The 27,280-nt window shown below is 50.5% G+C and overlaps 9 protein-coding genes across 9 annotated transcripts; 3 read left to right on the top strand and 6 right to left on the bottom strand.

Annotated features, from left to right (window-relative positions):
* Positions 1-19: 19 nt before the first annotated feature.
* Positions 20-1,130, bottom strand: BDZ99DRAFT_507770 (short-chain dehydrogenase/ reductase-like protein; the record flags this gene model as incomplete). The annotated part of the gene is made up of 1 exon (XM_033724274.1): positions 20-1,130. One exon carries the CDS (start codon positions 1,128-1,130, stop codon positions 363-365), a length of 768 nt encoding a protein of 255 aa, XP_033579543.1. The 3' UTR covers positions 20-362.
* A 451-nt stretch (positions 1,131-1,581) lies between these two features.
* Positions 1,582-3,383, bottom strand: BDZ99DRAFT_461241 (uncharacterized protein). The gene is made up of 3 exons (XM_033719579.1): positions 3,244-3,383; positions 2,619-3,110; positions 1,582-2,562 (listed from the first exon to the last, which is right to left on the bottom strand). The coding sequence occupies exons 1-3, from the start codon at positions 3,245-3,247 to the stop codon at positions 1,652-1,654; spliced, it is 1,407 nt and encodes a 468-aa protein (XP_033579544.1). The 5' UTR covers positions 3,248-3,383; the 3' UTR covers positions 1,582-1,651.
* A 1,070-nt stretch (positions 3,384-4,453) lies between these two features.
* On the bottom strand, positions 4,454-4,737 carry BDZ99DRAFT_461242 (uncharacterized protein). Its single transcript, XM_033719580.1, has one exon. It carries the CDS (start codon positions 4,638-4,640, stop codon positions 4,485-4,487), a length of 156 nt encoding a protein of 51 aa, XP_033579545.1. The 5' UTR covers positions 4,641-4,737; the 3' UTR covers positions 4,454-4,484.
* BDZ99DRAFT_269754 (uncharacterized protein) lies at positions 4,599-5,433 on the bottom strand. Its single transcript, XM_033713880.1, has 3 exons — positions 5,415-5,433; positions 4,804-5,362; positions 4,599-4,710 (listed from the first exon to the last, which is right to left on the bottom strand). The coding sequence occupies exon 2, from the start codon at positions 5,244-5,246 to the stop codon at positions 4,899-4,901; it is 348 nt and encodes a 115-aa protein (XP_033579546.1). The 5' UTR covers positions 5,247-5,362; positions 5,415-5,433; the 3' UTR covers positions 4,599-4,710; positions 4,804-4,898.
* A 1,598-nt stretch (positions 5,434-7,031) lies between these two features.
* BDZ99DRAFT_461243 (uncharacterized protein) lies at positions 7,032-7,572 on the top strand. The gene has a single exon (XM_033719581.1). It carries the CDS (start codon positions 7,314-7,316, stop codon positions 7,551-7,553), a length of 240 nt encoding a protein of 79 aa, XP_033579547.1. The 5' UTR covers positions 7,032-7,313; the 3' UTR covers positions 7,554-7,572.
* Positions 7,573-8,027: 455 nt separating this feature from the next.
* On the bottom strand, positions 8,028-9,280 carry BDZ99DRAFT_439807 (acyl-CoA N-acyltransferase). The gene is made up of 2 exons (XM_033717676.1): positions 8,576-9,280; positions 8,028-8,521 (listed from the first exon to the last, which is right to left on the bottom strand). Exons 1-2 carry the CDS (start codon positions 8,997-8,999, stop codon positions 8,268-8,270), a joined length of 678 nt encoding a protein of 225 aa, XP_033579548.1. The 5' UTR covers positions 9,000-9,280; the 3' UTR covers positions 8,028-8,267.
* A 1,095-nt stretch (positions 9,281-10,375) lies between these two features.
* On the top strand, positions 10,376-12,364 carry BDZ99DRAFT_383139 (carboxypeptidase S1; the record flags this gene model as incomplete). The annotated part of the gene is made up of 4 exons (XM_033715312.1): positions 10,376-10,593; positions 10,717-11,201; positions 11,273-11,840; positions 11,887-12,364. The coding sequence occupies 4 exons, from the start codon at positions 10,376-10,378 to the stop codon at positions 12,362-12,364; spliced, it is 1,749 nt and encodes a 582-aa protein (XP_033579549.1).
* Positions 12,365-15,824: 3,460 nt separating this feature from the next.
* BDZ99DRAFT_413407 (uncharacterized protein) lies at positions 15,825-18,572 on the top strand. The gene is made up of 2 exons (XM_033716696.1): positions 15,825-17,216; positions 17,265-18,572. Exons 1-2 carry the CDS (start codon positions 15,873-15,875, stop codon positions 18,225-18,227), a joined length of 2,307 nt encoding a protein of 768 aa, XP_033579550.1. The 5' UTR covers positions 15,825-15,872; the 3' UTR covers positions 18,228-18,572.
* A 1,151-nt stretch (positions 18,573-19,723) lies between these two features.
* On the bottom strand, positions 19,724-22,587 carry BDZ99DRAFT_569242 (S-adenosyl-L-methionine-dependent methyltransferase; the record flags this gene model as incomplete). Its single annotated transcript, XM_033727858.1, has 5 exons — positions 19,724-20,031; positions 20,085-20,156; positions 20,207-22,249; positions 22,299-22,504; positions 22,564-22,587. The coding sequence occupies 5 exons, from the start codon at positions 22,585-22,587 to the stop codon at positions 19,782-19,784; spliced, it is 2,595 nt and encodes an 864-aa protein (XP_033579551.1). The 3' UTR covers positions 19,724-19,781.
* Positions 22,588-27,280: the final 4,693 nt, after the last annotated feature.

Raw genomic sequence — 27,280 nt, forward strand, 5'->3', positions numbered from 1 at the left:
AACACTAACACCTATGTACTGTACAACCACACAAAGGGAACGGAGACACACCCGCATATCGTGCAGGGTCCTCAATGCACGACCCGCGTAGATTACGACTCCATCTCTCTTATTGGATTGCAAGGTTGAGAGATATCATATTACTGGGCATTACATTCAACTACGGAGTACATTCGGGGGATCATCAGTATCCGTCTCAATACTATTCCCCTTATCTCAAAGGACTCATGAGAGTCAGTAATCCTCCGAGCATCAGGAGAACTTAGGAGAGGTAGAAAAGCTACATGCTTGCAACTGCAAGCTTCAGAGGAAGTTCTCATCGACCACGTGAAACCACCTCTGTTTTCAGCACCACCCGATATCTAGGTCGGACGTTGAACACCCTTGAAGAACATGCCCGACCTCAGTTTCTCGAACCCGTTGAAAACAGCCTCTACCATTCCAACCGCGATCTGATCATCACCATGCACCAGCTTCGCCCAAGAGTCCTTAACAAAGTCAACCAGCGGCATCCCTATCGCCCGTCCGTTCTTGATATCGTCGTGTAGCTCCGTCTGAACTGCAGGAGGGAAGATCTCAATAACCTTTATCCTCTCCGGCCCATCCGCAAGCTGCTCGCGAAGACAGAGCAGGAAATGGTGAAGCGCGGCTTTCGAAGCCGAGTAATTCAGACACTGTACAACCGGAATGAGCGCAAGACTTGACGACGTATAGATCAAACTCGTATCCCCCGGCTGTTTCTGCAAATGTGGTATGAAAGCCAGCGTCAAATGAATAAACGCCGTGTAATTCGTGAGCGTTTCCTCGTCCAAGATAGACAGATCCACCGTCTCAGGCTTTAAGAAGTTAAACGCGCGCTGTATGCCCGCATTCAGGAGCACACAGTCCAAGTCCGGGTGTGCGTTTGTGACATCCAGCGCGAACTTTGGGATCTGATTCAGCAGCTTGATGTCGAATTGGATGGCTTCGACGCGCTCTTGGCCGTGCTTGGAGACGAAGGCGTCCAGTCGGTCCTTTCGCCGGCCGACTATGATCACTTGCTTGCCGTCTTGAATGAGCTTTTCGGCGTATGCTTCCCCGATACCAGAAGTTGCGCCAATGATGAGAATCTTGTTGTAGTGGAAAGACATTCTTGCGGGATCCAGATTTATGCTAAAATTGATGGACGATCGTTTTATATGCAGCAAGGCTAGACCCGGGCTTAACGCAACAAGATCAGAAAGGTAAGTCCAAATATGTCGGACGGATGGCTTAAGCAACAGCTGACTTCATATGCTTCCTTCGAAAGTATCAGAAGAGATCCGTAAGGGAAGAAGAGGGGCTACTCGTTCTTCAAATACGAGATTCAAGAACACCCTTGCAAGGCTGGCATACGAGAGGGTATAGTGAGGGGTAGAGTCTACACTGATTGGAGAGCGCGACATGCTTAATGCGAACGAATGCGAGGACTCGTAAAGGCACTGCTACAATTGGGTTACTCAGACGGCTATCATCGTCTGGAAATCCTGGAGAAGTCATTGAGGTAATCCCGATACAGGTCAAAGATACGCATCCTGATATCAAACAAAGATGTCTCATTTCTGGAAATAACGCTCATATTGGCTGCGTACTCTATCTGTACGAAAATAGTCTCAAACTATTCTCAAGCAGACTATGCGGATCGCTTTTCCTCTACTCCCTGTCCGGCCCCTTCCTTCACAAGAACTACTTTCAGCCCTTCCGCAGTCCTACTTAACCCCTTTCCGCCATCTATACCCTTCTCAAGACCCATCACCTCTCCATCTTCCACACCACTTCCATCCCGTACAGACTCCACCCGACACCTCACCCTCTCATCCCACGCCGGAAAAGGGGTCGTCTCAGGCACCCTCACCTTGCCCGTCCCCTCCACCCACGCTGCCCATCCCAGCGCAACCAAGCACGCCCCCAGCGCCGTTCCACAAATCACCACATACGCCACGAGTGTGGCCCGCCCTACCTGCAACTGATACCTCGTTACCGCCTCAACGACCTCCGTATCCGCAGGACTCTCGTGAATCAGCTCCTCCGCGAACACCTTCAGCGTCGGGAACGCATCACCCAGCGTTGCGTTCTCGGCATACTGAGCCAGAGCGCGAGCGAAGAGCGATGGCTGGCAGTAAAACAGCATGATCGCCAGCAAACACTGCAGCGTATCCTGCGCGCGCGTAACGACGGCTGGGTTCTGCGGGCCGAGCGCTTCTACGCTCTTCAAGTTCGCCCAGATCATGGCGGGGTAGACGTACAGCGAGAAGAGATTCGTGGCCTTTGAGTCGGCGAAGAGATTGAGCAGCGCGGCGAGGTCGGGGAACGAGGAGAAGGCGGAGCGGTAGCCGGCGAGCATCTCGCTCGCGGAGACGGGCGCAACGAGGGCGGGGGAGGTGAAGGTGTGCGAGAGGATGGTGCCGTTGATTTTGCTGTACGCGACGTCGGCGTCGCGGAAGGTGGTGGTGAGGGAGGTTGTCCAGCCGGGGCGGGAGTGCCAAGTTTTGTTTGTGTGGCAGTCGGAGAGGGTGGATATGTCGTTGGGACAGTGGACGATTCCTATAAGATGAGCTTCAGGCTTGAGAAAATCGAGTTTTTATTGTTTTTGAACTTACTGGCATTCAGGGTGTTGTTGGCCGGATTCTTGAGGCATAGGTGGAACGCCCCGAATGGGAAGCCGTACACCTCACAGTCGGTGTCTGCTTCGAAATGCCATTCTTCGTTCATCGCAGGCCCCTCTATGAAGTCGAAGATGTAGCCCCGCTGACTCCTTGCAAGAATCACATCGGTCTTGTTGTGGTTCGACTCGTTATCCGTTGGCGCAGCGGCTAATTCCACACCCCCAGGAACGAAGTAGGCCCGTCTGCAGTTTTGCGTGTTGGGCGTTCCAGGGAAGTGGGAGCAGGGAATCGAGCGTAATTTCATGGGTGTAATGTCAACTGAACGGCTTCTTTCGGAGAGAAACATGGCTAAATCTGCTTGAACGAGTTGGTCGGCGACGGCGGAGACATTCTTGGCCAGAGAAGTGTTATAGAGGCTCATGCCCCAACCACGAGAGGCGCGGGCTTCTTCAAGGACATCGAAGACCATTCGGGTGTTCACATTGCCTAATAGACGTCAGCTCTGAAATGAGGCTTCCGTTGATTCGCAAAAGCGAGATACCAAAGAGCTTTAAATTCCAGACAAGCTATGACTTTGAGAACCTCTCAATCAACGAAAATTTAAAGCAATCAGACTCACTCATGATCAAAATCCCCACTATGGGAACCAACGCCATGCCACCTAGCCTAACCGCAGACCACAACCTCACCTTACTCCTCCAAGCATGCCCACCTCCAACTGTCAGCATCAGCAAGCCCAATACGCCCGTTCCAGCCTGCAGACTCAAGTATTTGCTCAGCAGTAAACCATTCTTCCTCGAGATCAGGAGCCATTGCACACGCTCGAATGCAGATGCAATAGTAGCTGTGAGAAAGGAGCCCGTGAGCCCGGACAGTATGCTGAGAACAAAGATGGTGTTCGAACTAGAGGAGTATAGGAAACGGAGATGGGATGCTGCGGTGACCCGGGAGGCGTAGACGGCTGTGAGGATAAGAAAGACAATCGTTAGCAGGGCGGAGGTCCAGGATAAAAGTTGATTGCCAAATCTTGAGCTTGGTGATGAGCAGGATGTTTCTGAGGTGGTCAATGGGCTGGGTGGAGTGGGGGGTTTCGGGTCGGTGTCGCTCTCGGGAGTGAGCGTGGAGTAACTGGGCGAAGAATGAGGTTGCCGTAACATGTTGTATAGAAGATCCGATAACTTAGTGGAATATTGTACTATGAGGAGAGTATGACTGCTACGAGTATGAAGAAGGATTGCGCGGAGGAGTGAGATTAGAAAATTGAGGATAAGGAGAAGACTCTTAAGTTACCCCTTCGTATTCATCATCCCACAACACTTTCAGCGGCTTGAATTGATGCCTCTTGAGGGTGTACATGAAAAGTTGCTGTAACGGTTCTCGAATACTGATGCACGTTACACAACCCAACCACAAGGTTCACCAACCAGGCTGAGCTCTGTCGTAACTCTGCTTTCGATGATAGCATAGCACCTGTACGTCCCAACCGGGCAGACAAAATCTCGGAGAATTACAGAGCCAGGTAAGGGTGTGACCTTCCGTTGTATCGGTAGTTCGAGAGGCTCAGCCGGGCCACAGGCGTAAGTACGGCTTGTATATATGGTTGCGCCACGATGAAATGCCGAAGCGGTGCAGTGTCTGCGCACAACCGAGTTTCCAATGGCAATCCGTAAACGGTTGTACGCCTATTTGCATTGAGTCTAGACAATATGAAATGGAAAATGGTAGAAGCTGAAAGATGTAGAGGAGCTGAAGGGGGAGTAAAAGTGCAGAACTTTTGGGAAACCAATGTGTAGTAGCACCATACCACTCTAGTGTCTCCCTATCCTATGACTCAGGTTGAAAATTGATGTGAACTCTGTCTTATTTCGGGGGCCCGAAGGCCAAACTATATACTACGTAGGAAGTGACTGTATGCATAGGCAGAAGCACTAATTGGAGGCAGCAGTAGGCAGCATTAGGCAGGGTAGGCCACCGTACCCCAACCCCTCTCTGTAGAAGTTGTAACTGGCTAGGCATGTAGGCAGCTACTATGCCAGCAACTCCAAGTCTGTACGTAGGTGACCGTGAACCGTATGAGTTGTTGATCCTAGGTTGTAGCTGTTACAACCCGAGTCTATGTGTCTAGAAAGCATTATGTAGTGAGAATGAAGCAAATATGAAGATAAGGCAAATCACAAACCATTTTGGTGAAGTGGCATAATGCTCTCAAGATCGCCTATGCTCGCCGGAGGTTACACATTCCTCGAAGATAGATTGACTTTTTTGGGTGTTGGTTCAAGTGTTTTCATTGTTACCTTCGCAAGCGTTGTGGTTCGTCTCCACATCTTCGCCATTTGAAGTAGAGGCTTTGGCAACTTCGATTGTTGGTCGGGGCTGAACTACGTGCTCTATCTCTAGCTCTGCGGAACGAGCAGCTCGATCCGGTGTAGCTGAGTCGAGGTTTTGACGTTTCAGCTGCTGCTGCTCGCTGGGAGTCTGCTTCTTCGTTCGTTTCTTGGTTTTGTCCACAATCTTTTTGTAAAGCTTGTGCTCCTTTCTACGCTTGAGCCTTTCATCCTCTTCGAGAAAATTTCCGCGATCGTCGATGCTAATACCATGTGAGACAACATTGTCCGGTATCATCCCGACTGAAAGCGCATCACATGCGTCTCTGATTAGATCGAGATACTGGATACGCTCAGGAAGGTTGTCCGTGACGTAAGAGATGTTAGCGAAAAGCAGACTCTCCAGATCGTGTCCTGGTGAGACAGTTAGTACGAAGAACAATGCATCGATCCGCCATGACTTTACGTATGATCGTAACTGTTCTCGATATAACTGAGTAGTCGAGGGCCTCCCCGTTTCCGCGATCTCAGAGATAGAATGGCCAGCACCACGTTTAAGGGCGCTTTCGCATTAACAAGACGCTCTCCTGGCTGAAGGATCACGATAGATTTCGCGACATTCACTGCGAAATCCAAATTTTGCCTCGGGACCGATTGTGTAAATTTAGTGGAATGTCGGCAGTCAGAGGGGTGTCCGCCCGTTCAATGTCTTCTGGGCCACCGTCAAGGGAATTGGACGTTGCTTGAGCCCATTCAACGTCCCCAGGGACGAATTCCGACTTCGGTCTGGAAGAAGAAGAATATAATGCCTGTCGAAGAGCAATGAGTCGCGTATATAGGCCTGTTGTCCTGAATCCTTCGGGGATGTCAAACTCGGGATAGATCTTGAAAAGACCTTTTGCAATAAGATCATCGAGGGAGATATGAAGAAGGATCTTTGTATACTTCACAACACCCACAGACACAAACTCGTGGGTGAACTTCCGAGAGTGCAGGCGGCCAAGATCCCGACGACCCCAAAAGAGGTAAGCTCCGACTTTGGCCTGTTCATAAACAGTCAGTGCCGGGTGTATGTGGATAGGCTGTCCACCAGTGGATGTAGTTGTGGGGATAGTCATGGCCTTAGCTGTGTCGACCACAGCGATATGACAATCGAATTGCTTGTTTCTCGATCTTCCAAGGGCGTGCTCAACCGCAAACAAGAACGAGATAGTGAAGGAGGCGAAGTCGTCATCGTTGCGGTCGTGCCATGCTAGATGGTGCCCTAACATTACGGTAATTTCTCCTTCGTTCATGTCATAGATAGAGTCGCGACAATCTTGGTGTTGGTGTCGATCTGTTGGGGGTTGAAAAATTGTCTTCGCGCCGTACCCCTTCGTGGATCGCATACCACTTAGGGAGTAAGCTCTGAATAGCTGTGGGGGAACCATCGCGCAAGAATCTGTCCCGGGTTAACTGTGAAATACTAGCTTTTGGAAAGAAACTTGCCTTTTAGTATCCTTTTCTGTTCGTCGTCCAGCGCTTTGTCGTTTTCAGTGAGGTCTTTCAAGCCGTCATGGTATGTAGTGCCCTTCTCAGGTTGCACCACGATTTCGAGGGAATTTTCAGCTTTATTCTCATTCGGAACAGGGTGTGTGGATTCGAGAACGTTGATCCTCTTGACTCTCTTCAGCCTCTCGATCTCTTTCTTGCTCGGCATCTTTGTGCAACTTGCCGGGCCCCAACGGTGCTGTTTCCGTCGACCAGAGTAGCCACGTGCTGCGGTTGACGTCGGCGGTAAGGCTTTCTTTTCTTCATACAGGGCACGGGAGGGTAGATATCCAGGTATAGCCATTGAGCTTATGCTACTTACATGAATGGGAATAGACATTCAATGATCTGACCAACCTGACCATAACGTCGTGATGGATGAATATCTATCTCAGTAAGCTCAAGCTTGCAACGTGATCTAATGTAGTCAGAGTAACACTTGCCTATGGTTACAATGCCAGAGAGAAGTCGCGTCTGATATAGGCGGTAGATGTGTTGCGGTGTGCCCCAGATTTGGCTTATAGCAGAGCGTTATCGCTACCCACAAATCCCTTCTGAGATTCTTTATCAGTTTCTCCTAATGCTTGAGAGGTCACGCTCTCACTTCGGAAACAGGCGGTGGACGTGTTGCAGTTGCAGTGCGCACTGAAAATCGGATATAAAAGAGCGCCTGACTCTCCTTCCTCCTTTATTCCACCACCTTCTGTCTACATCATCACTCACCTCCATCCTTTTTCTCATTCATCCTTATTCTCATTCATCAACTTACATCCTTATCCTTATTCAATAACCTAAACAAAGCTCCACCTACTCACTCAGATACTAACAATCTACCATGAAGTTCAACGTCCTCCTCGCGGTCGTCGGCGCCCTCGGCGTCGTGGCCTCTGCGGTTCCTACCCAGCCAGCAGTCAACTCAGCCGGCGTCGAGCTCAGCGCAGTCCTCAACGGCATGGACGGCATGGACCTCAGCGCAGTCACCACGCTGAGTGATCCTCAGGTCGATGCCACCTGCGGCGATTGCTTCAACGCTTACATCGAGTGCTGCGCTGTGAGTCTACCTCGCTCGACCTGACATTAGCTGTGCTGTAAGCTAGTGGCACGCAACAATGAGACTGACATGCATGTAGCAACAACCGAACAACAAGTACTGGACTGCGGCGTGCGTCTTCATGGTCTGTCGCGCCGACCCAATCGTGAGTGATACTCTTGTGCGGACCTGGAGGGTGAGACGCTGACCTTACCCAGTGCAAATCATGCGGCTACACCAATTGCTAGTGGACAGCATCGCTTCCTGGGAGGCTGACGAGGAGAGGAGGTATGCCCGTCCACACTCAACTTGTGGTCTCCCCATTCATCTAACACGGGTCTGGTAGGTTCAATTAAGCTCGGCATGGAAGCCCCTACCCTCTCTCCTCGAAATTCCCCTAGCTGATGGTGGCTCTCAATACTGGCGAACCTGGCCTGGTTCGGATCTCAATTGGAACATACTCAATGGATAAGGCGTTATGGAGCTGATATTCTTTGGGAGGCCATTCAATTGGCCTGACCCTAGGTAGCAGTACCATTACCTATTGATTTGAACAGCTCTCTCTTGCAAACGTGACGAGTGATAAGAGTGCCTCGAAATACGCGGGGTTTGAGGAAATGGAGGAGTTGTATTGAAGAACGCGAATGAATGAGTGAAAGAAGAAAGATCTAGGCTGGCAAGAGAATGCTTGTCTCACCAGTCGGATTTTATATTAGTATCCGAGTTTTATACTGATCTTGAGCCATCAGGATTGTCTCTCTACTTGGGGTACCTGATCAAAGCAACATGCGTCTCAGATCCTTCCCCGCCATATATGCTCAAATCCTCAATTGTGGTGCTGCCAACTTCCTTGAACCCTAGCTTCTTGTATAACTGAAGCGCCTTGTTATCCAGTGCAGTATCCAAATATACAACAATGCCTTTCTCGTCTGCTCCTATGAATGACCACTCTATGAGTTTCGAAGCAAGACCTTGGCCGCGATAGGAGGGATGGGTTGCGAGGTTCTCAAGCACTGCCAGATTCTATCAGTATCAATGCGGTCGAGCTAAGAATCTCTCAACCTTACAGTAACGCTTTCGCTCGCCCAAAGCATCCTCTCTCAACTTCCTGGTCCCGAGCGTAAACCTCATAATTAAGTCCTTGTTGGAGTTCTCGGGCAGTTTCTTCCTATAGGCTTCGTCCTCTAGTTCTTGGCGCTCTGCCTCGTCCTCAGGCGTCTCTTTCTCGGGCTCGTTCGGATGATCATCTACGGGAACGGACCATTGCGCGACACTAGCGATCTCTCCGCTCTCTTGGTCCTTCATTACGATGAATTTCATCGCCGATTTCTTCATGTGGTCTGCAATGCGCGGTGCCATGCTGCGCGCCAGCTCATCAGTGTCAACGTTACCGAATTGGAGGCGAGTGAATGGAGACGTCCATGAGAGAGCAAAGAGGCAGGCAATGGCCTCGCTGTCGGCTGGCACCGCCTCGAGGAGCTCAAGAGACATGATGGTGGTGATTGTGATGACTGCGATCAAACAGGCTGGAGAGGCTTGAGAGGCATCCGCAGCAACAAGCAACGAGACAAGCCCTTGGCGGCCATGATGGTGATCACATCTCTTCCAGGATGCCTTTCGCAGTGGGCATTCGCAGTGGGTATACTAATGAGTGTCGTCACTTTCCTAGGGAGTTGTGGCTGGAATCCGGCCCTTAGCGTGCTTCCTAAAAGCTTCTCTGCATCACCAAGCTTCGACACTCTCTTCTCTCCCCCACCGATGTGCTATCTTATTCTGCCTTTCTGGATGATATCGATCACAGTGCCAGCATCTTGATTGCAGCCAGCCGGGTTTCGGAAGAAAGACCTTGTCCGGTACCTGGAGCGATGCACCTGCCCGATGGACATTAGTTCGTTAGCAGTTCTGGATAAGTACCTTACTATCAGAGCCCGCATGCACATGATGACGGCATGCTGGCATGAGCAGCTTGCGAAGAGCGTGAGACCTCAAGAAACTGTCAATTTGTTCGCAGAGCTCAATGAAGAGAGGGGAACTTGCGCGGGGTCTACTTATTCTGGTGTTCAGCACCACACGTCAAGAGTTTATTTCGTTCTTTGGTGCTTCGAGACGCTGTTCCTGAAATTACCATCACATTAGAACCATGGGCCATGCCCCCGGCCACCAATATTTTCCCAGGGAGGTGGGAGGGTTGTCCACGCTTGTTTCCCGGGCTTCCGTGGGGCACCGGTGCCTGGGATTCAGACGAAGCGGTGCTATGATCGCAGCCTCGGGAACTTCGCCGATGCTTTCTATCCATTGTTATTTCTTCTGTTCCACAGATCTCGCGTGTCAGTTTATGTTTACCGCTGTTCTCTTCATCTATACATGCGGTACCGCGATGCTTGTTGCACATGGTGTTCGTGTCCACAGTGTGGGACTTTAGGGACTAGCCGCGCCGGATCGTAGGTATCCGCCTACGTACCTATTAAACAAGCTTCAAATGGCCTAGGACAACAACCCAAAAGGACTTTATCTTGCAGGCAACTGCTGACGAGCCGGCGATCACCGATTCTTCCAAGGTTCTGCGTGGCAAGCACACAGGTGATGCAGAGACTGGCTCGTACCACGATGGCGGGCGTTACCAGACAGGGAAGGTAAGGATGGGAGCACTTATCAAGCCGAGCTACGAAGCTACCCCGGTTCAAAAGCTATGAAAGCTTCCCTTCCCCGCCGTGAGATTTTTCGTCATCAGCTTTCAGATTCATTCAATTGAACTTCTGAAGCTACCTCTGAGTTTACAGTGACTTCAATTGGTTCCAATCTTCCTTTAGGACATTTATTCGTTCCCAGAATTGCTTTGGCACTTGCGGATCTGTCCAGCCAACAAGATGCTCTCATTACTTTCCCCAAGCCTGCTGTGCTTCGGTCTGGCGTCGACTGTCTTCGGGCAATTCGTCCCAGCACCCACGGATCTGATCACTAAGAAAGGCTACGCTGGTATCGATGTACGATATAAAGAGGTGCCGGCTGGCATATGCGAACTGGATCCCAATGTGAAGAGCTACTCCGGTTACGCCGACATTGCTGAGAACGAGCACGTTTTCTGGTAAGCAACTTTATCTTGCATAGACATCTCTAGTACGAGCTTGAGGCTTTTGCGGAAACTCTGGTCGCTCTACGATCTACAATGCGTCGAGATATCTTGTTGGCGTAAACTGACCAAATGAAGGTGGTTTTTCGAAGCACGCAACGAGGACCCAACTACAGCACCGCTCACAGTATGGATCAATGGAGGCCCTGGATCTTCTTCTATGATTGGCCTCTTCCAAGAACTTGGTCCTTGTGGGATTGACGCCGACGGAGCTCCTTACAACAACCCATATTCGTGGTCTAACGCGAGTAACATGCTCTTCATCGACCACCCTACCCAAGTTGGCTTCTCTTATTCTATCCCGATTCCTGGATACATAGACAACAATAATCAGATCATCCAGCTACCTGATACTACTTGCCCCGAATACGCTCAGGGTTATGGGACTTGCGGCACTTATTCTAAACCCGATCCAACCTTGACAGCAAACACCACCCAAGGTGCAGCTCCGAGCATGTGGAAGACATTGCAAGGATTCATGGGCGCGTTCCCCCAGTACTCTCGCCATGGATTTTCTTTCACGACTGAGAGCTATGGCGGTCATTACGGCCCCGTCTTCAATGGTGAGTGAGCAAGTTGGATGGCTTGGCATTTGAAGCCACATGGAGTTTGAGTTCACGCTGACGCTCCGCAGAATACATTGAGCAACAGAACGCGAAGGATATTCCCGGTGCTCACAAGATCCATTTAGAGAATGTGCTGATCGGAAACGGGTGGTACGATCCCTTGATCCAATACCAAGCGTACTACAACTACACCGTCTTCCCCGGAAACACTTATGACTACGATCCATACAACGCCAGCGTCAAGGCAGAGTGGTACAACAACCTGTACGGTCCCGGCAACTGCGTTGATCAGACCAAGCATTGCTACGCCACCGGCGAAAATGACGTCTGCAGCGCTGCTGACAACTTCTGCTACCTTGCAGTTGAGTACCTGTATGACCTTTACGCCGACCGGGATGAGTACGATATGCGGGAGTTGAACATGGATCCGTTCCCGTACAACTACTACGTCGCCTATCTTAACACGCCGGAGGTCCAGAAGGCTATTGGGGCTTACCAGAACTTCTCGGACAGTTCTGTCACTGTTTCGACTGCATTTGGAACCACTGGCGACGATGATAGGGAGTCTGGCACCATTCAGGCAGTGCAAAAGCTACTTAAGCAAGGCGTGCAAGTAATGATGTACTTCGGAGATGCGTGAGTCGTCCTAATTATTTTTCTCTTCCTAAGCTGACCTCTGTAGGGATTTCAATTGCAATTGGCTAGGCGGTCAAGTCGTCGCCGAGGAGATTTGCGCACCTGGCTACTCCAGCGCCGGATTCGTCAACCTCACGACCTCTGATGGAATCGTTCACGGCCAGGTCAGGCAGAGCGGCCTCTTCAGCTTCGTCAGGATTTTCGAGTCCGGACACGAAGTGCCCTTCTACCAACCACTCTCCGCACTCACAATCTTCGAGCGAGCACTGGCTCAGAAGGACATTGCTACCGGCGAGCTCAAGGTCACGCCCAAGTACAAGACTGTTGGCACGCCTACGAGCAGTTACAGGGAAGGTAATGGCACAATACAGTTGGAGGTACTACCTGGAAATTCGACTTACAATACTGTGCTCAACGGTCCCGACCCAACACCGACACCCATCAGCATTAGCCCGCCTACGGCGAAGAAGGCGAAGAGGGAGTTCAGGAAGAACGGGAAACCCAAGAAGCCTCGCTCAGGGTGAATTTGAATCCTCGGCTTTCACGCTGTCCGTATCGGAAGCATAGCTGGATTTGAATTCGCTATCTTGCTCAAACTATTTCAAGAATTTAATGTCTATCATGATTTATCGAATGTGGAATTGCTCTAGTTTGAATGACGCTTCTCTATGACAAGAGCTCTACTAATACAGTGTCAGGTCATAAGTTTGTGCACACGCATTTACCACTGTTTTGGCGTACCCCATGGGATTTCATAAACCTAGGAGCAATGTCAAGTTTCAAGCAGTGCAAATTAGACTGCCTCTTGACTAACTGGCTGCTTACTAGCTGGGCCGCTTCTCATAGTGGTGTCGAGTGTGCAAAATGTGATAACTCCCTGTGCCCAGACTTGTGACCTAGTACTGTACAATCTCTTCGACCCGCCTTTGAGCTGCGCAATGATTCATGCAGGCACACGGCAAGATCATTTAGCAGCATACGGATGCTTCCCACCAAAGGCTTGCAATTGATTTGCCTTTCATCTACTTCTATCTAGCGATAGGCCCGTCTGATGATCCCAATCACTATATCCTGGGGGAGTATATCGGGTGGACGGCGTGCGCGGCTGGGCCTTTCTGGGGGTCTGCGAGCCCGTGTTGCACGGATCAGCGGCATTTGGGGAGTTACGAGCCGCGCAGCTTGGCTGATGGTGGGTCGCCGGGGTGAGTGCTGTTTGAAGACGTGGGTTTGAGGTGCTTTGCTGATGGTTGCGGACTGTATGAGACGGTGTAGCTCAAGACGATGCAGCCGCTCGTTCTGAAGGAGCTGCCGTGAAGTGGGGTTTCAAGCGTGGATGGGGGTTGGTGCGCGTTAAGCCGGTGGCGAAGAGGAAGGTTTGAGAGATGGAATGGAGATATGAGATGTTGGTAAGAGAGGAGAAAGTGGAGCTATTGGAGTAGAATGAGGACATTGGGTGGAGGCATTTGCGTGACTTTTTCGGACTGAAAGGACCGTCCAGATTGTTTTTGACGGTCAAGTGTAGGGTCATCGTGCAAGGTATCGTCAAGATCGCAATATCGTGAGCGTTTATAGGTGCTTGAGGCTGCGCTTTCGCGGGTATGATATAGGCTTGTGTAGTGCTTTAGTCTTTAGCTAGAAAATCAACTTCAGAAAGACAGCACTACAAACACTGAGGGCTCTTCCACGTGTAACCCGAGACTCTAAAGAGATGAAAACATCATGAGAGGGTGAATTAGCATTGGAGAGCTGTTTAACTTCTCCAGGGCACTACTTGGGGTGCTTAGAGAAGGCTGGCTTGTGGTGGCCCGCAACGATCTGTCCACCAGATAAAAGCTCCCAACATCACGGCGACTTCACTGCAATCTACTTACCTTTACACTCTTAAAGTGAGCCAGACTTGAAGAGATACATAAAGATAGTTAGTGTGTGAATGGAAGTGGTTAGGCCGGCGCAGGGGCCTCTTGCTTGGCGCGGGAGCCCATCACAAACAAACCCGCCTCGCCTTCACAACAGTCCCTCAGCACCGCCCACACCCATCTTCTCGAACTGGCAGCCACCACCCGCACTCCCGAGATGCACCGCAAATAGGCCCCCGCATTGGACCCCGATTTGCTCTTTTGGATCAGCGTCACCATCGACGCGTTCAAGGCCCGCCAAAACACAAGCCCCAAAACCCGTCACCATGGCCGGCATCCGATCGAAGGTCCCCTCTGTGGGCTCTGCGCAGTGGCTACTCAGCGAGCGCCATCAGGCGAACCAGCTGGTAGACCTAGAAGTCGAAGAATTTGGATACTCTGTGCGCAATGAGCTGGAATGGCTCAACGAACACATGGCCGACATCTTCCGTCAGGATGGAGTGTAAGACGCGTCCTCGAGTCCAGAATTCATCAAATACTGACGCGCGATAGTAGTAACGTTGCCGACATATTCAAAACCCCCGGAAAGCTACGTGGAAAGACACCGCGAACAGCTCGAAAGAAGAATCCCCTCGAGGCCCGCCAGGTAGCTACCAGCCACCCAATTTACGCTCTGGACGCATCAGCTAACAGCTCGCAGCCTCTCAGCGACATATTCGCTCCAAATGCCCAGGCTGCGCTCAGCCCCGCGAAGAAGACGCAGTTCTACAAGAACGTCGCTCAGTTCAAGGTCGCTGAAGACCAGGAAAACAATGACCCCTCCCCCGCGCCGCAACCTCACTTATCCGCAAAGCGAAACTCCATCCGTCTCGTGAAGAACGCCGACTCAGGATACCACGGTGTCAGCGAAGATGAAATGGCAGTTGATCACGCGCCTTTGGCCGCGAAATCGTTCGATTGGAGTCAGCCCGCAGCTCAGTCCACCCAAGAAACGGCGGCAGAGACTCAGGACTCGACTCAAATTTTCACACAACAAGCAACTCAGTCCACACAACCCACTCAAGATGAAATGCATGTTTTCTCAGATGGCGAACGACGCACAACAGATGAGTCTTTCGTCTCAGCTCATGAGGCATTCGAAAACAAGAACGCTCCCAAGGAAGACTCCAGCCACGATGGAAGCTGGAAAGTTATCGACACCGATATTAATGTAATGCCGGACGAATCGATGATGATCGACGAACCCGGGGCGAATAACAGAGCTGCCTCCCCGCAATACAGCGCGTCTGCTGAAACCGCCTCCAACTCCAAATGGTCGTCGGTGCTCAATGGCACGGAGGACAACCAGAGCCAAATGGACCTGGACGAAGTACGATCGCCATCAGACGGCTCCAGCCCAGTGAAGCCTCTTGTTCGCAAGAGCAGCTTGACCTTTGCGTCGCTTCCAGCACGCGAACCACTCGTGACTAAGAAGAGCATGGGCAATCGCACCTCCCGAACAAGCCACGTGGAACAGGCAAAGTCTCGAGGCAGCCAGATGGGGCGGTTCACCGGAGGCAAAAGCCTCGGAGGATCACAATACGCTCCGCCTGTCGAAGACCATGACAACAAACATGACGACCACGACGAGGATCTCATGGACGTCGACGTCATTCAGAGACCAGAGCTCCCACGCTTCCAATCCGAAACCACCAAGATTCACAACAAGACATCTACTCAACGCCTGCATGATCGTATCAACATGCTTGGCCAGTCGAAGGAACGAGACTCTTCAAAGTCTGCTTCTCAGAGCAACCCATCTTCGCAGCCTACCTATCCGCAACTTCCTTCTGAGGAAACCGAGAAGCCGAAGGCGATTGTCTCACAAGCTCCGGAAAACACCACCGCCGCCCGCGACATTGACATGGGCAATGCCACCGAAGATGACGACGAGGACTGGATTGCGCCTATCCTTCCTGTCAAGGAACCTGTCAGGGAGTCTAAGTCGCAACTTTTCAAAGAAAAGCTTGCGCCTATTCTACCTGTTAGTGAACTTGATCAAGAACCTAGGCCGCAACTTGTCAAAAGTCATTCTGCTGACGTAGTTGAACAGAGATACGGAGAAGTCAAGACAAAGAGTGGGCTCACCTATTACGACATCAAGTCCCCTGCCAAATCCCCGCACAAGGTTTTCGGTATGTTTGGCCACAACAAATCAGCCTCTGCATCCTCGATCTCCTCTCCCAACAAGCCTAGTGCTGGAGATGCACTGGGACTTGAAAAAGCTATTACGGTCTCAAACCCTGTCGATCTCTCAACAGTCCTCGAGGCAAATACTCCTCCCGGTTCTCCAACGGGAAAGAAATTTCCAGATGGACCTGTCAGTGCTTCTAAATCGAAGCTCTACGCGGCGATCAGAGCGGCAAAGGAGAAGTTCATCGGATCGAGTGCAGCCAGCGCACAGGCGAAGCTGGACGCATTATCTCAAAGCCCCCAACGTCAGCTTGCTCCTAAGGCCTCATTTGAGAGCATTTTTAGCCCCAAGAAACGATCACAGCCTGCTCAGCCAGATGAGCGACCCGTTTCTAGAGATAGCAAAGACGAAGGCCGGAGGACCAGAAGCTCGACCGAGCGTGAGGAGAAGCGAAAAGAACAAGAGACGCGAGAAGCGATGGACAAGCAGCGAGCTGACGAAAACCTCGAGAAAATCCGAGAGAAGGAACGCCAAAAAGCCGCGACTCAGTTCCAGAAAGCTAAGGCAATCGCGAGGGAGCCTCAGAAAGCATTGTCCAGACCTGACACTGCGGGCAAAGCCGAAGGGACCGCTGCTCAAGACGAGAGGCCCACTTCCTCCCACAGGATGCCTCCCCCAGCAGCCCAAAAGAACACTCTACCTACTGGAGGCCAGAAACTCAGGGAGCCAAAACGTCTGCTCAAGGCAGCGAGTAAAGACACGCTTCCGAAGGCTAAGCCACCAGTCATCCGAGTCAATTTGACTGGAAGTCGATTCGGACAGCCTGCAGCCCAGGCTACGCAAGCTCAGCCAAAGCAGCCGGAGATTGCGAACAAGGCAAGTGCAGAGACCCTCAACCGCACTGCATCATCCAGTCATCCACCTCCCCGGATGAACCGCGCCTTGATCGCTGCAGCCAACAAAAAGAAGGAGGAAGAACGGAAGGCCGCAGAGAAGGAGCAAAAGAAACGAGAGTTGGAGCAGAAACGAGCTCAGAAGGCCGAGGACGAGAAGCTTGAGAAAGAGCGAAAAGCAGCTGAACAACGCGAGTTAATGTTCAAGAAAGCGAGGGCAGCCCAGAAAGCCGCAACCGAAGAGAAGGAGCGAGCTGAGAGGGAGCTCACGGAACAGAAGGCTGCGAGGCTTGCAGATCAAGAGCGGACGAAGGCAACGTTGAAGGCCATTGCGGAAGCAAAGCAAAAACACCAGGAAAGGATGGAGAGGCAGGAGCGACAACAGGCAGAACGCCAGCAGGCAGAGCGCCAGCAGGCGGCTCGTCCTGCGAGCAGGCCTGGCCAAAACAACTTGGTAAGTACTAATCACCACTCTGCATACGCTCAGCTGCTAACGATCTAGACCAATGCTTTGCAGCAGGAAAAAGCACAAAATCAGCCTCATCCTCGAGCAGATCTCGGTGCTGCGAAGTCTGTCTCCCGAATGCAGACTATTCAAGACCAGACCCGTCCGGTCCCTCCGATCAACCCAGCAAAACCACCGAAGCGGGTTTTCCAGCCCGAGGACGATGAGCCTGTTCAACGACCAGGGATCCAGCGTGCCGGACCATCATTCCAGCAGCAGGATGGCAAACGCCGCAAGACGGTTGACGAAGAAGACGAGTATGAGCAGCACATGCCTTCGGTGAAGGCTCCTCCGATTCGACACTCGAACATGCGCAAGGACGCCGCGAACAGATTTCCCAGCGGTTACATGCAGGCGCCCCAACAAACATCCACGATGTTGAAGACTGCTACTGGTCATGCCTATACCCAGCAGCAGATGAAGTCCAGCCAGACGGGCGAGATGGCGAGATTTGCGAACGGCAAGATTCCCTTCGCTGAGGTTCCGAACCCACCTGCGAGCACCAACCACTACGGACAGAACTACAAGACGCCTGTTCGTGGAATGCTCTCAGCGGCACCAAGCACGACCAAGTCTTCCCCAAGCTCTTTCAATCCTGGCAACGAAATCGAGCTTCCGGACTGTTTCACCGACTCCGAAGACGATGACGATGAGAACGGTTTCGTGAGACCGGACTGGGCCAACACCCCCCAGCTCCAGGAGCTTCTCAAAGCTCAACAGCTCATCGATCCGGAGACGATATTCGGACCCATTCAGCCCTTGAACATGGAGAAGATCTTCAAGGACCACCCAGAGAGGCACGAAAAGTTCAGGAAGCGTACCAGCAGTGCGCGCTGGACGAACGACGAGATCACCGAATCGGAGAAGAAGCGGGACAGAGAGGCCCGAGAGAGGCTTTTTCGGGACGGGCACTGGACTTACCACCCATCGCCTGCTCCTACTTTGAACAAACGTAACTGAGGGTAGTTACTAATGGCACGACTTGTGACGGCGTTTTCGGGGCATCATGAAGCGATTGAGGGGTACGAATTGGTATGGCGTTTGTTACATTATGAGGCGGTTAGGTGGGCTCGGTGGGTCTTGAATTGTACAAAAAGGTGTACATGGCGTGGTTGCTTTGGTTACTTGTTCTGTTTCTTGGGTCTATGTTTTTTTTTGGTTTTTTTTGCTTCTGCATGGCGTTCAGGTATTAGGTACTGCTGGCATGCAGTTTTGATAGGCTTGTTGCCACGTTGAGGTGGCTTGCATACTGTGTTCCTGGTTGGCAGCAGCAGCGTACCGTACTCAATCAAAATTAGATTCATTAAGTTATGTGCTTTGGTGATGTGATGGATATTGGTGCGTTGCTTTGAGCGTTTTGCTGATGTGCTGATACTGTTAGAAGGCCTCCAGTATGGTAGTAGGTTTCACCTTCTAAATCAGCTTAGTGAACATTCACTCTTGCTGCTACATGTAAATCTTATTAGAGTCTAATTCACATCAAGTATGCCATCTTCCTGCACCCCAACGCACACCATCGAGCCACCTCAGACCTATCTTAAAAATCGATAACAGGATGTAACACCTCTTCAATTAGACCAGGTCATATTTGCTCATTCTCCAACACCTGATTTCCACTACAGTGTAAATCACATCAAGTGTACTCATCATTGTGCACGCCAGTACACCCCGTTGAGCCACCTCCGACACATGTCAGCACGTTGTAAATCAGCTCAATATCTATTCACTCGGTTCAAGGCAGATAAATCAAATCACAGTCTATTTCACATCAACTTCACCACCTTTCTGGGCACCAACCTACGCCATCGAGCCACCTCTACCACATCTCAAAACTCGAGAACAAGACGTAAAGTTCAACACCTCCTAAATTAGACCAGCGTACGTTCACTCACTCTCCCACATCTGATTTCCATCGCAGCGTAGATCACATTAAGTCGACTCATCGTTCTGCACACCAACGTACCCTACTGAGCCACCTCAACGCAATGCCAAAACTTGAGAGCAAGATGAAAAGATCCACGCCTTGCGAATCAGCCCAGCGTAAAAGCACTTGTTCTTACCATATGTGGATTTCTTCACAGCCCATTTCACATCAAATTTACCATCTTCCTGTGCACCAACCTACACCATCAAGCCACCTCAGACACATCTCAAAAATCCAGAACAAGATGTAAGACCCACCACACCACAAATCGGACCTACCTCTCCCGCTCCTTTGGACAATGCGATAACCAACTGAATCACCTCGGGGCCATCTACTCACCTAGCAAAATCGGCATGCAAGAAGTCTAGAAATAAACACCCCTATTCTTTCGAACGGACAAATACCCTAGCATCGGACCCGTCAACATCGTGTGATGCTATTATCTCATAGCCGTCAGGGGAGGAATAAAACAGAAATTGTCATAATTTTCATTGATAGTGTATATGCCATGCCAGAGTCGCCCTGGCTAATCGCCTCCCATATCATCTATCACATCGCATTGCTCAACAGCAGTACTTTCCGTGCTGCAATCAGGGCAAAGCAACACCGCCATCGACCCCGTCATCCAGATCCTCATCAATGGTGGCTGCGTCGCCGTTCGTTGCCACGGGCTCCAGTTCCTCCGCCGCTCCTGGTTCTGCTTTCAGGTCTTCAGGTTCTGCGGCTTCCGCTGGGTTAGTTGCGGGTGTTGGAGTGTCTTCGGTTTTGGGTTTGTTGAAGCGGTTTTTGGAGTGGTCGATTAGAGGGGTGTCGTCGTTGAAGAGACGGAGGAGGAGGGCCCTGTCGTTCGTTAGCAGGAATTCTGCAGGATGTAGGATAAAAGGGTTTCTTACTTTCGCTCCTCCTTCGGAAGCATGAGGTTGAGAGAGGCTACGCTCCGCCACAGCGGAAGGACCATCCGTTCCCTAATCGCCATTAGTCAAAGAACAATTTCTAGGAGGGTAGGGAATTATACTTGAAGCCGTCATCGTCATCGCTCGTCTCAACTCTGAGGACACAGCATCCCATCGCTATATCTCGCACTCTCTCACCGATCTCGCCTAACTCTTTCCAGCCCTCCTTAGCTACCTGAGGGAACATCTCAATGAGAAGCTTTCTCAGCGTTTCTTTCTTGTATAAGCGGACGATCCGCTCTTCGCCGACCCACGGCTCGATAATCAGTAGGCCGTCCGACTGTATTCGCCAGCGACAGGTGTCCTGCCCCTGTGCGTCCTGCTTCATGAACATCTTGACTCCGCAGTGCACAAACTTCATGCCCTTTCCTTCCATCCGAACCAGGATCTCGCGCGCAAGAGCTGATGTGTAGTAGATCGCCTTTACGGGCTGGCCAGTTGCGTTGCGCACCATCCACCTGTCTCGTGGGAACCTGGGAGAGATACTGTAAAAATCGTAAATCTTTGAGAGTTCCTCGTGCTCTGGATCAAGATATTTAAAGGGTTCCTCCTGTGGCTGGTTAGATCGCTTCTTGAACGCGTTTTCTGTCTTGATTCTGGGGCTTTTGGTCTCTTCTTTAGCGACGGTCGGCGCAGCGCTGGTCTCCGGAGGGGCATCAGTCATCGTGACATCTGGAACAAGATCGGTAGATGGGACATTGGTAGTCGGAGTAGCAGGTTCCAGCTCTTCGACAGGAGGCTCAAGGTCTTCAGATTGTCCTACCTTCACGCGCTTCGTAGACGCTTGGTCGTCGTCGTCCTCTTCTAGAGACCTCTTTGCAGGCGATGAAGCTGCCGGTGCCGCGCTGCCATTCTGTTTCACGGCGGGAGCGGGAGGGTTCTTCGGCTCTGCCTCTGGCTTAGCCCGGATTTCAGAAAGCTTCTCGAGGACACAAATGAAGAATCCACCAGTATCCTGAAGATGCGGATAGACTCTCATGCATCTCTCGAGTTGAATTCGCTCTTCAGGACTAGCAGCACTAGGTGGAAACATGCTCTCGGCCAGTCGAGAGAGCCCATCCTCTCCAAACTCCTCCTTCTGCTTCTCCACGTCGCTCCATTCGTTCCAGAAACGGCCGGTTTTGTCCATCACTTTCCAGTCTGTTAGGCCCTCGCGTCGGATCAGCCCGGGTAACTCCTTTGTGCAGTCGACGATGCGGACATTTGCAGCTCCTCCACAACGCTCAATGGCGCTCGCGACTACAGCTTCATTCTCCATTGGGTTGAGACTGCAAGTCGAGTAGACCACGCGGCCACCCTTCTTAAGCATCTGAAGAGCTCGGACCAGAATCCGTCCTTGCAATGCATGAAGACCCAATCCGTTTCCAGCCGTCCAGTCCTTCCAGATACCGGGATTCTTGCGTGCAGTGCCGTCTCCGGAGCATGGAACATCTGCCAGAATCCGGTCGAACTTGAGGTATCTCTTAGGCTTGCCTGGCTCGGACTCGATCTCGATGGAAGGGAACATAGTAGCGTCGTGATTTGTGACAATCAAGTTCGGAGAATTTAGTCTCTTGACTTGATGCACCAGCATGTGCGCGCGTCGGTTATCCACGTCATTGGCAATGAGTAGGCCAGTCGATCTGCCGTCGTCCTGGTAGTCGTCCTCGTTCTCCGCCTGCGACATGTCGGCCTCGATCTTTCGACCGTCTGGGCTCATTTCTCGACCTTGTTCTTGCGCAAGCTTATGGAGCACCTTCCGCACGCGGGCTTCCTCCCCGCCATGGACCATCTCAGCAAGCTGAGCAGACTTGCTTCCAGGCGCAGCGCACAGGTCCAATACCGTCATGCCGGGTTTTATGTCCATTAAAAGCGGTGGAATCATGCTGACCACCTCTTGCCGACTGATATTTCCAACCTGTGTCTCCGAGACCAAGAACTTCTGGAACGATGCGAAAGGAGCAAACTTGCGAATGACCTGCTTCGGGACAGTCATAGACCAAGCCAATTGTTCCGGATACCATGGTAATTGTGTAGGCGGGTCGACGAGCTGGCCATTGAACTTGACACCGGTGATTTCGGGGATGTATAGGTCTTTCAAACGCTGCTGTACAGCGAGCGCATGACTGGAAGAGTTAGCCAATGTGATTTCTCCATGATCTTGCTGATACATACCCTTTGGATCCAGTGAAACGGAAGCTGTTGGGCAGCTCTTTCTTCATGGTAGTCCAGAACTGGTCGCGCTCGTCCTCTCTAATTATGCCAAGCTTGTTGTAGTACCCTTCAAATGCTTCATTCTCCTTCGGAATCTCGGGGTAGCTCGTAGTTGGTCCTCGTCCTCCACCACCGCCTCCACCTCCTCGTCCACCACGGCCTCGATGCTACGGTCCAGTCAGTCTACGTTTGGTGGCCGATAGTGCAACATGTTTGCGCAGCCTACGTTCTTGTTTCCGCGCTTCCCCATGATGTCGCGGAGTGAGTTGCCTGTGTATGAACTTTATGCGACAATCAAGCTCATCCTGCCCGGGTGATGTAAGAATTGGAAACTTGAGTGAAATCTAAACCATTTTTCCGAATCAAGCTTTTTGCGGGCCGAATAGCTTCCGACCCCGCCACGTGCCGTCACCAAACCTCTGTAATCTTCATCTCCTCACTTCCAGACTAATTTCTTCATCGATGTACTCGGCCCCTCACCAGTTCTCGCTTCGCGAATGCCCGCGGGCCTATAAGCTCAACACCGAATCTTATCACGGTTCATCTAGAAATTGAATATATTCACAACCCAGCCTAGATACATTCACCAAAAATGCAGCTGGACTAATCTGATGCCCCCTCATCTTCATCTGCGTCACTAAAAGTCGGGGTCATTTCCTTCGGTCGCAATACCCGTTCTGCAGCCTTCATCCTCTCCCCTAGGCTCTTGTATATACACCGTAATATACGTCATCTAACCGGCTCAAACAGGTTATATATTTTGGCCCATTTCTTGGTGATACAGCGTAGATTAGACATCACCTTCTCTTTATATAGCTTCCTGAATCGGGCCTTAAACGCCTTGGTTTTTCTTATAGCCAATGCAGCGCCTTAAAAGGCCTTCTTATTAAGCCTTTAGACCTTTATTCTACGTGCCTGATGCGCGTATACAGGTCCTTCGGATTTAACTACTCTCTTGCTTAATTGCCTACGGGAATTGTATACATTTTAGGCGGCTTAAGTTTAATATAGCTCTTGTTTATACTGCGCAGCTGCATAGGCCTCGCTAATAGCACCTTTTAGTGTTGATTTCAATAATTGTATAACAATAGGCTCAAGATCAAGCTGCGTAAGGTTATCCGCTTGCCTCTTGAGTGTATGTACGGTGAGCGGAGTATGCCATTTATTGCCTGCTACGTGCGCAGCAGGTGGTGTTATCCCCCGCAACGATGAGTTTGGTCCTACGTTATCGATAAGAGAGCGGCCAATCAGAGGCTCTGGTTCAACCTGATTCTTGGCACCGTGATGGGGCCTGCACAGCACCTTGAGGTTATTCAAATCCGTGATTTCTGTGCATATAACAATATTGTAGCTAGTCCTTGGAGTTAAGCTTTGCCATATGCTCACTCCAACACGGTCCTCGCGTGCAGAACGGAATTTTACAGACCGTACAACCCCATGTAGTTCTTGGAGGCCTTGCCCGACGCTTCCAGCCTTTATCATCCTCCCGTCTCTTTATTGTAGAGTTTATAGATAGATCTGCAAGTGGCTTATAAGCCGCCCGGTGTGGTGTTGTAGTTAAGCGCTTGGCCTTAAGACACGCAGAATAGAAGACCTGTTTTCGCTATATGCGCTTGTGCTGATGCTCCTTAACCGGCCTCTATATAATCTGCTTTATGCTCTTTCTCTTTGGCGTACTATTTGGCTGCCTAGGTGGAACGGAGGCCTCGAAGAGGGCATCTCGGAGGTCGCAACGGTACTGCTTGTGGCTCTGCTCGCGCGAGCACTAGTCGCCGGGCCCGGGCTTATAGGAGGAGAGGAGGAAGGTGTTGTCGACAGTTGTATCCAACAGGAAATAAAATAATGGTTTCCAGGTCTTCCTGTGGACTTAGATTATATTGTAATTGCTGCGGTAGTGGTCTGCGCAGTTAACGGCGCTTATCTAGTAGTTGTACTCGTTAATTAGGTCGGGAATAGGCAGCCGAGCTCTGGGCCCGTCACCGAACATCTTAACAGTTTGTATGTAGCCTGTAGGCAGTTATAGTAGGCCGCTTACAGTTCTTCTTAATGCTGGATTAACCTGGTAATGTATAATATTAGCGGCTCTGCGGCATAGTGTTAAGGCTCTGCGACCTTAATTAAAGCTGCTATACTTACTATTATAGACTGTAGACATAAATAGAACCACCGTGGCGTCCTTCTATATAAACTGCATTACCTGGCCACTCTTAGAAAGGGCCCCGTAGAGCGTCCCCTATGCAATCTGGCCGGAATAGTTCAATTTGAGGTCTATTAGCGATGCTGAGAAGGGCTCTGCAGGCACCTTCTTTTTGCGCGCTGTCCGTCCTTGTGTGTTCTCCTTAAAAGCCTCCTTAATATCTATGGCCTCGTCGCCCAGCTCCTTGCGCCGTGTTCGTGTCGTTCGCACCGTGCCAGCTGCCCCAATCCCTAGGCCTCGGAGCCGCTCGAATAGCTTTACTAAGCTAAAGAGATTGTCTAGCCAGACTACGTGTTTGTGGGGGGGGGGGGGGGGTAGAGGGCCTTTTTAGTGACAGGATTCCGCTGTGTAAGGAGGTCGAGTACAACAGCTTAAGTCTTTATAAAGCCCTTGTTAAGGAAGGACTTATCCAGGTTAACCGGGCCCTTCTTATCGCCCTTAGCATGCCATAGCCAATCCAGAATATAGCCCTGCTAGAACCCAGATTTTAAAGCCTTCGGGCGTAGGCTTCGACGGTATATTAATAATCTTAGGGGCCCTGCCTGTAAAGCGCTGAATAGTCTTATTTATAGCTAGGTGAGGCCCGGGGCTCTAGTACGTGCGGCAGCGTATACGCAGGTGCTCGGAGAGCCTATTAACACGGTCGAATGTAGCCTGGAAACCATCCTCCGGCACAGGGGAGCATCGAAAATGGCGATCTAGCTGCTGAAATCTGTTGCAACTAATGTAGTCGGATACCTTGTGATCCGCTCCACGGGCCCGGGGGCCCTAATAGTCCTCTACTGCAGATTCTACAGTAATTCCTATGTGAATAACTACGCCAATATATGCATACAGCTCCTCTCTGTGTATAGGCAGCCACTTCCTAGGCCTCCCCTTTAGCATGCGCTCATCCAGTGTTGGGTGAGCCTCTGCATGCTGGTTTGTCCACTCCACCATCTTATCCACCATCCTATCGGTAAAGAATAGCTTGAAAAGCAGTAGGGGGTTGTGCCTGTCGAGACCGTGAGGCAGATGGGCTTCTCCGGGGTCCCAATAGTCGTCTATTTGAAGGGGAGTGAATGTAGGTAATGGCCATGGCTCGGGGGGTGGTTTTTTCGATATTCTGGTGTGCGGATCACTCTTCTGTACAAAATCGATATTATTAGATGTTCTGGGCATTCTGTTGCATTGATTTGGGTGGAAATAGCTAACTAATTCGTCTGTTTATATGCTCTGTTGATGCCTCGCGAATATCTGGGCACGGTGTTGCGCCTTGGCGTTGCACCCCATCGTTGCGGGGGATAGGTCTACGGCGTACGCCTTAAGCAGCTGCCCACAATGTTATATTGAAATCGTGAACTCTCGGGTCTAGATTATTAATAAACCTCAATTCTTCCTCGGTAGGCTAAGGGGTGAGTAGAGGCCCTGCTAATAGGCCCGGTAAGGAGGGCCTTATTAAGTTGTGGAGGCCGGCCGGCTTAGTCCTCTCCGCCTGTAATATCAACACCTTTAAAAAAGTATAGATATAGAAGAACCTTCTCTAGATAGAATAGAACAATACCTATACGTCTAAAGCCTAAAGCTATTATACGTTGTATAAATATCTTATATCTAATCTCCTGCAGGGCCGCTAAAAACTATATTTTATTAAATTTATAGCTACTATACTAAGCCGGGTTATTAAGCGCTTAGCTATAGTATTACTTTATCGGCTAAAAATAGCCTATATCTAGTGGCTAGAGGAAGTGTAAAGTATAAAAAGAAAGCGTATATATTTTAATTTTTTTCCTTTCTATATATTTTAGGAACTTATATATATAGTAAGAGCGTAGCTATCTATAAAAGACTTCGACGGCTCGTGTATACTAATACCTTATAACGTATTCCACAAGCGAGCCGTCCACCCAAGCGAGCCGTCCACTTCATCATGAAAACCGGCCTCAAACGTTAATTGCTCCACAACGCCAATAGATATCAACTATATACAACTTGTAGCCTAATCTGCAGCAACCTCTGCATCATTTTTGCACGTACGAATGTTGTGCCCTAGCTCGCCGCAGCGTCCACAGCGCCGCGCGCTCCCGCCAGAATCTGCCCCGCCTTGCTGCCTTTTGCTTTGGGCGTCCTTATCAAGCCTTTGAGCAGCTATTTGAGAGCCTGCTTCCATTATTAGAATTCCTTCTCTCTGGATCCGCTTCTTTTTGCGCGCCTTGCGCTTTGTGGCGGCTTCATTTGCCTTTTGAAGGCTGGCAACTGTATCGCGCAGTAGCGTGGCTTAATGCATCATCGTTGCAGCACCTTTGGAAAGGCTGCTAAGCGCATCAAGAATTGCTGTAGGCGAGCTATTTTGATGCCTTTGAATACGATTATAAATTAAAGCTGATTAAGAGCCTAGCTTATAAGCGTTGCTTAGTATTTTTAATTCCTATTAAGCCTCTACCACGGCAGGAGGCAACAGCGTACAAAGCTAAATATTAAGCTTTAAGAGCACTGCCTCTAGATTAAGCGGTATAAGGCCTGCGCCTTAAAAGCCTGCGTAAATATTACTCTTTATAATTAAGTTATAGAAGGCTGCTTTAAATACTAGTAAGAACTCTAGCTTTATAATATAGTTAATATAGTAGTATATTAAGTTCTTAATTTAGCGCCTGTATACCTTTTTTAACAGTATAAAGCAGCTAATATTAAGCGGCTACAGCAGGTGTAATAAATGCGCTGGCATGCAGAGAGTAATAATATTATTCTCCTTATAAATCTCTTTAAA

The sequence above is a fragment of the Mytilinidion resinicola genome, assembly GCF_010093595.1.
Source record: "Mytilinidion resinicola strain CBS 304.34 unplaced genomic scaffold BDZ99scaffold_6, whole genome shotgun sequence".
NCBI classification, from domain to species: Eukaryota; Fungi; Ascomycota; class Dothideomycetes; order Mytilinidiales; family Mytilinidiaceae; genus Mytilinidion; species Mytilinidion resinicola.

Excerpts from the sequence above, each read along its gene's own strand:
- BDZ99DRAFT_461241 (XM_033719579.1), bottom strand. Across the intron at positions 2,563-2,618 it reads CAACAACACCCTGAATGCCA|GAATCGTCCACTGTCCCAAC; the intron begins GTAAGTTCAAAA and ends CTCATCTTATAG.
- BDZ99DRAFT_461242 (XM_033719580.1), bottom strand. The coding sequence starts at position 4,640 with ATGCCTAGCCAGTTACAACTTCTACAGAGAGGGGTTGGGGTACGGTGG.
- BDZ99DRAFT_269754 (XM_033713880.1), bottom strand. The coding sequence starts at position 5,246 with ATGATACCGGACAATGTTGTCTCACATGGTATTAGCATCGACGATCGC.
- BDZ99DRAFT_461243 (XM_033719581.1), top strand. The coding sequence starts at position 7,314 with ATGAAGTTCAACGTCCTCCTCGCGGTCGTCGGCGCCCTCGGCGTCGTG.
- BDZ99DRAFT_439807 (XM_033717676.1), bottom strand. The coding sequence starts at position 8,999 with ATGTCTCTTGAGCTCCTCGAGGCGGTGCCAGCCGACAGCGAGGCCATT. Across the intron at positions 8,522-8,575 it reads GGGCGAGCGAAAGCGTTACT|TGCTTGAGAACCTCGCAACC; the intron begins GTAAGGTTGAGA and ends AGAATCTGGCAG.
- BDZ99DRAFT_413407 (XM_033716696.1), top strand. The coding sequence starts at position 15,873 with ATGTTTGGCCACAACAAATCAGCCTCTGCATCCTCGATCTCCTCTCCC. Across the intron at positions 17,217-17,264 it reads GGCCTGGCCAAAACAACTTG|ACCAATGCTTTGCAGCAGGA; the intron begins GTAAGTACTAAT and ends CTAACGATCTAG.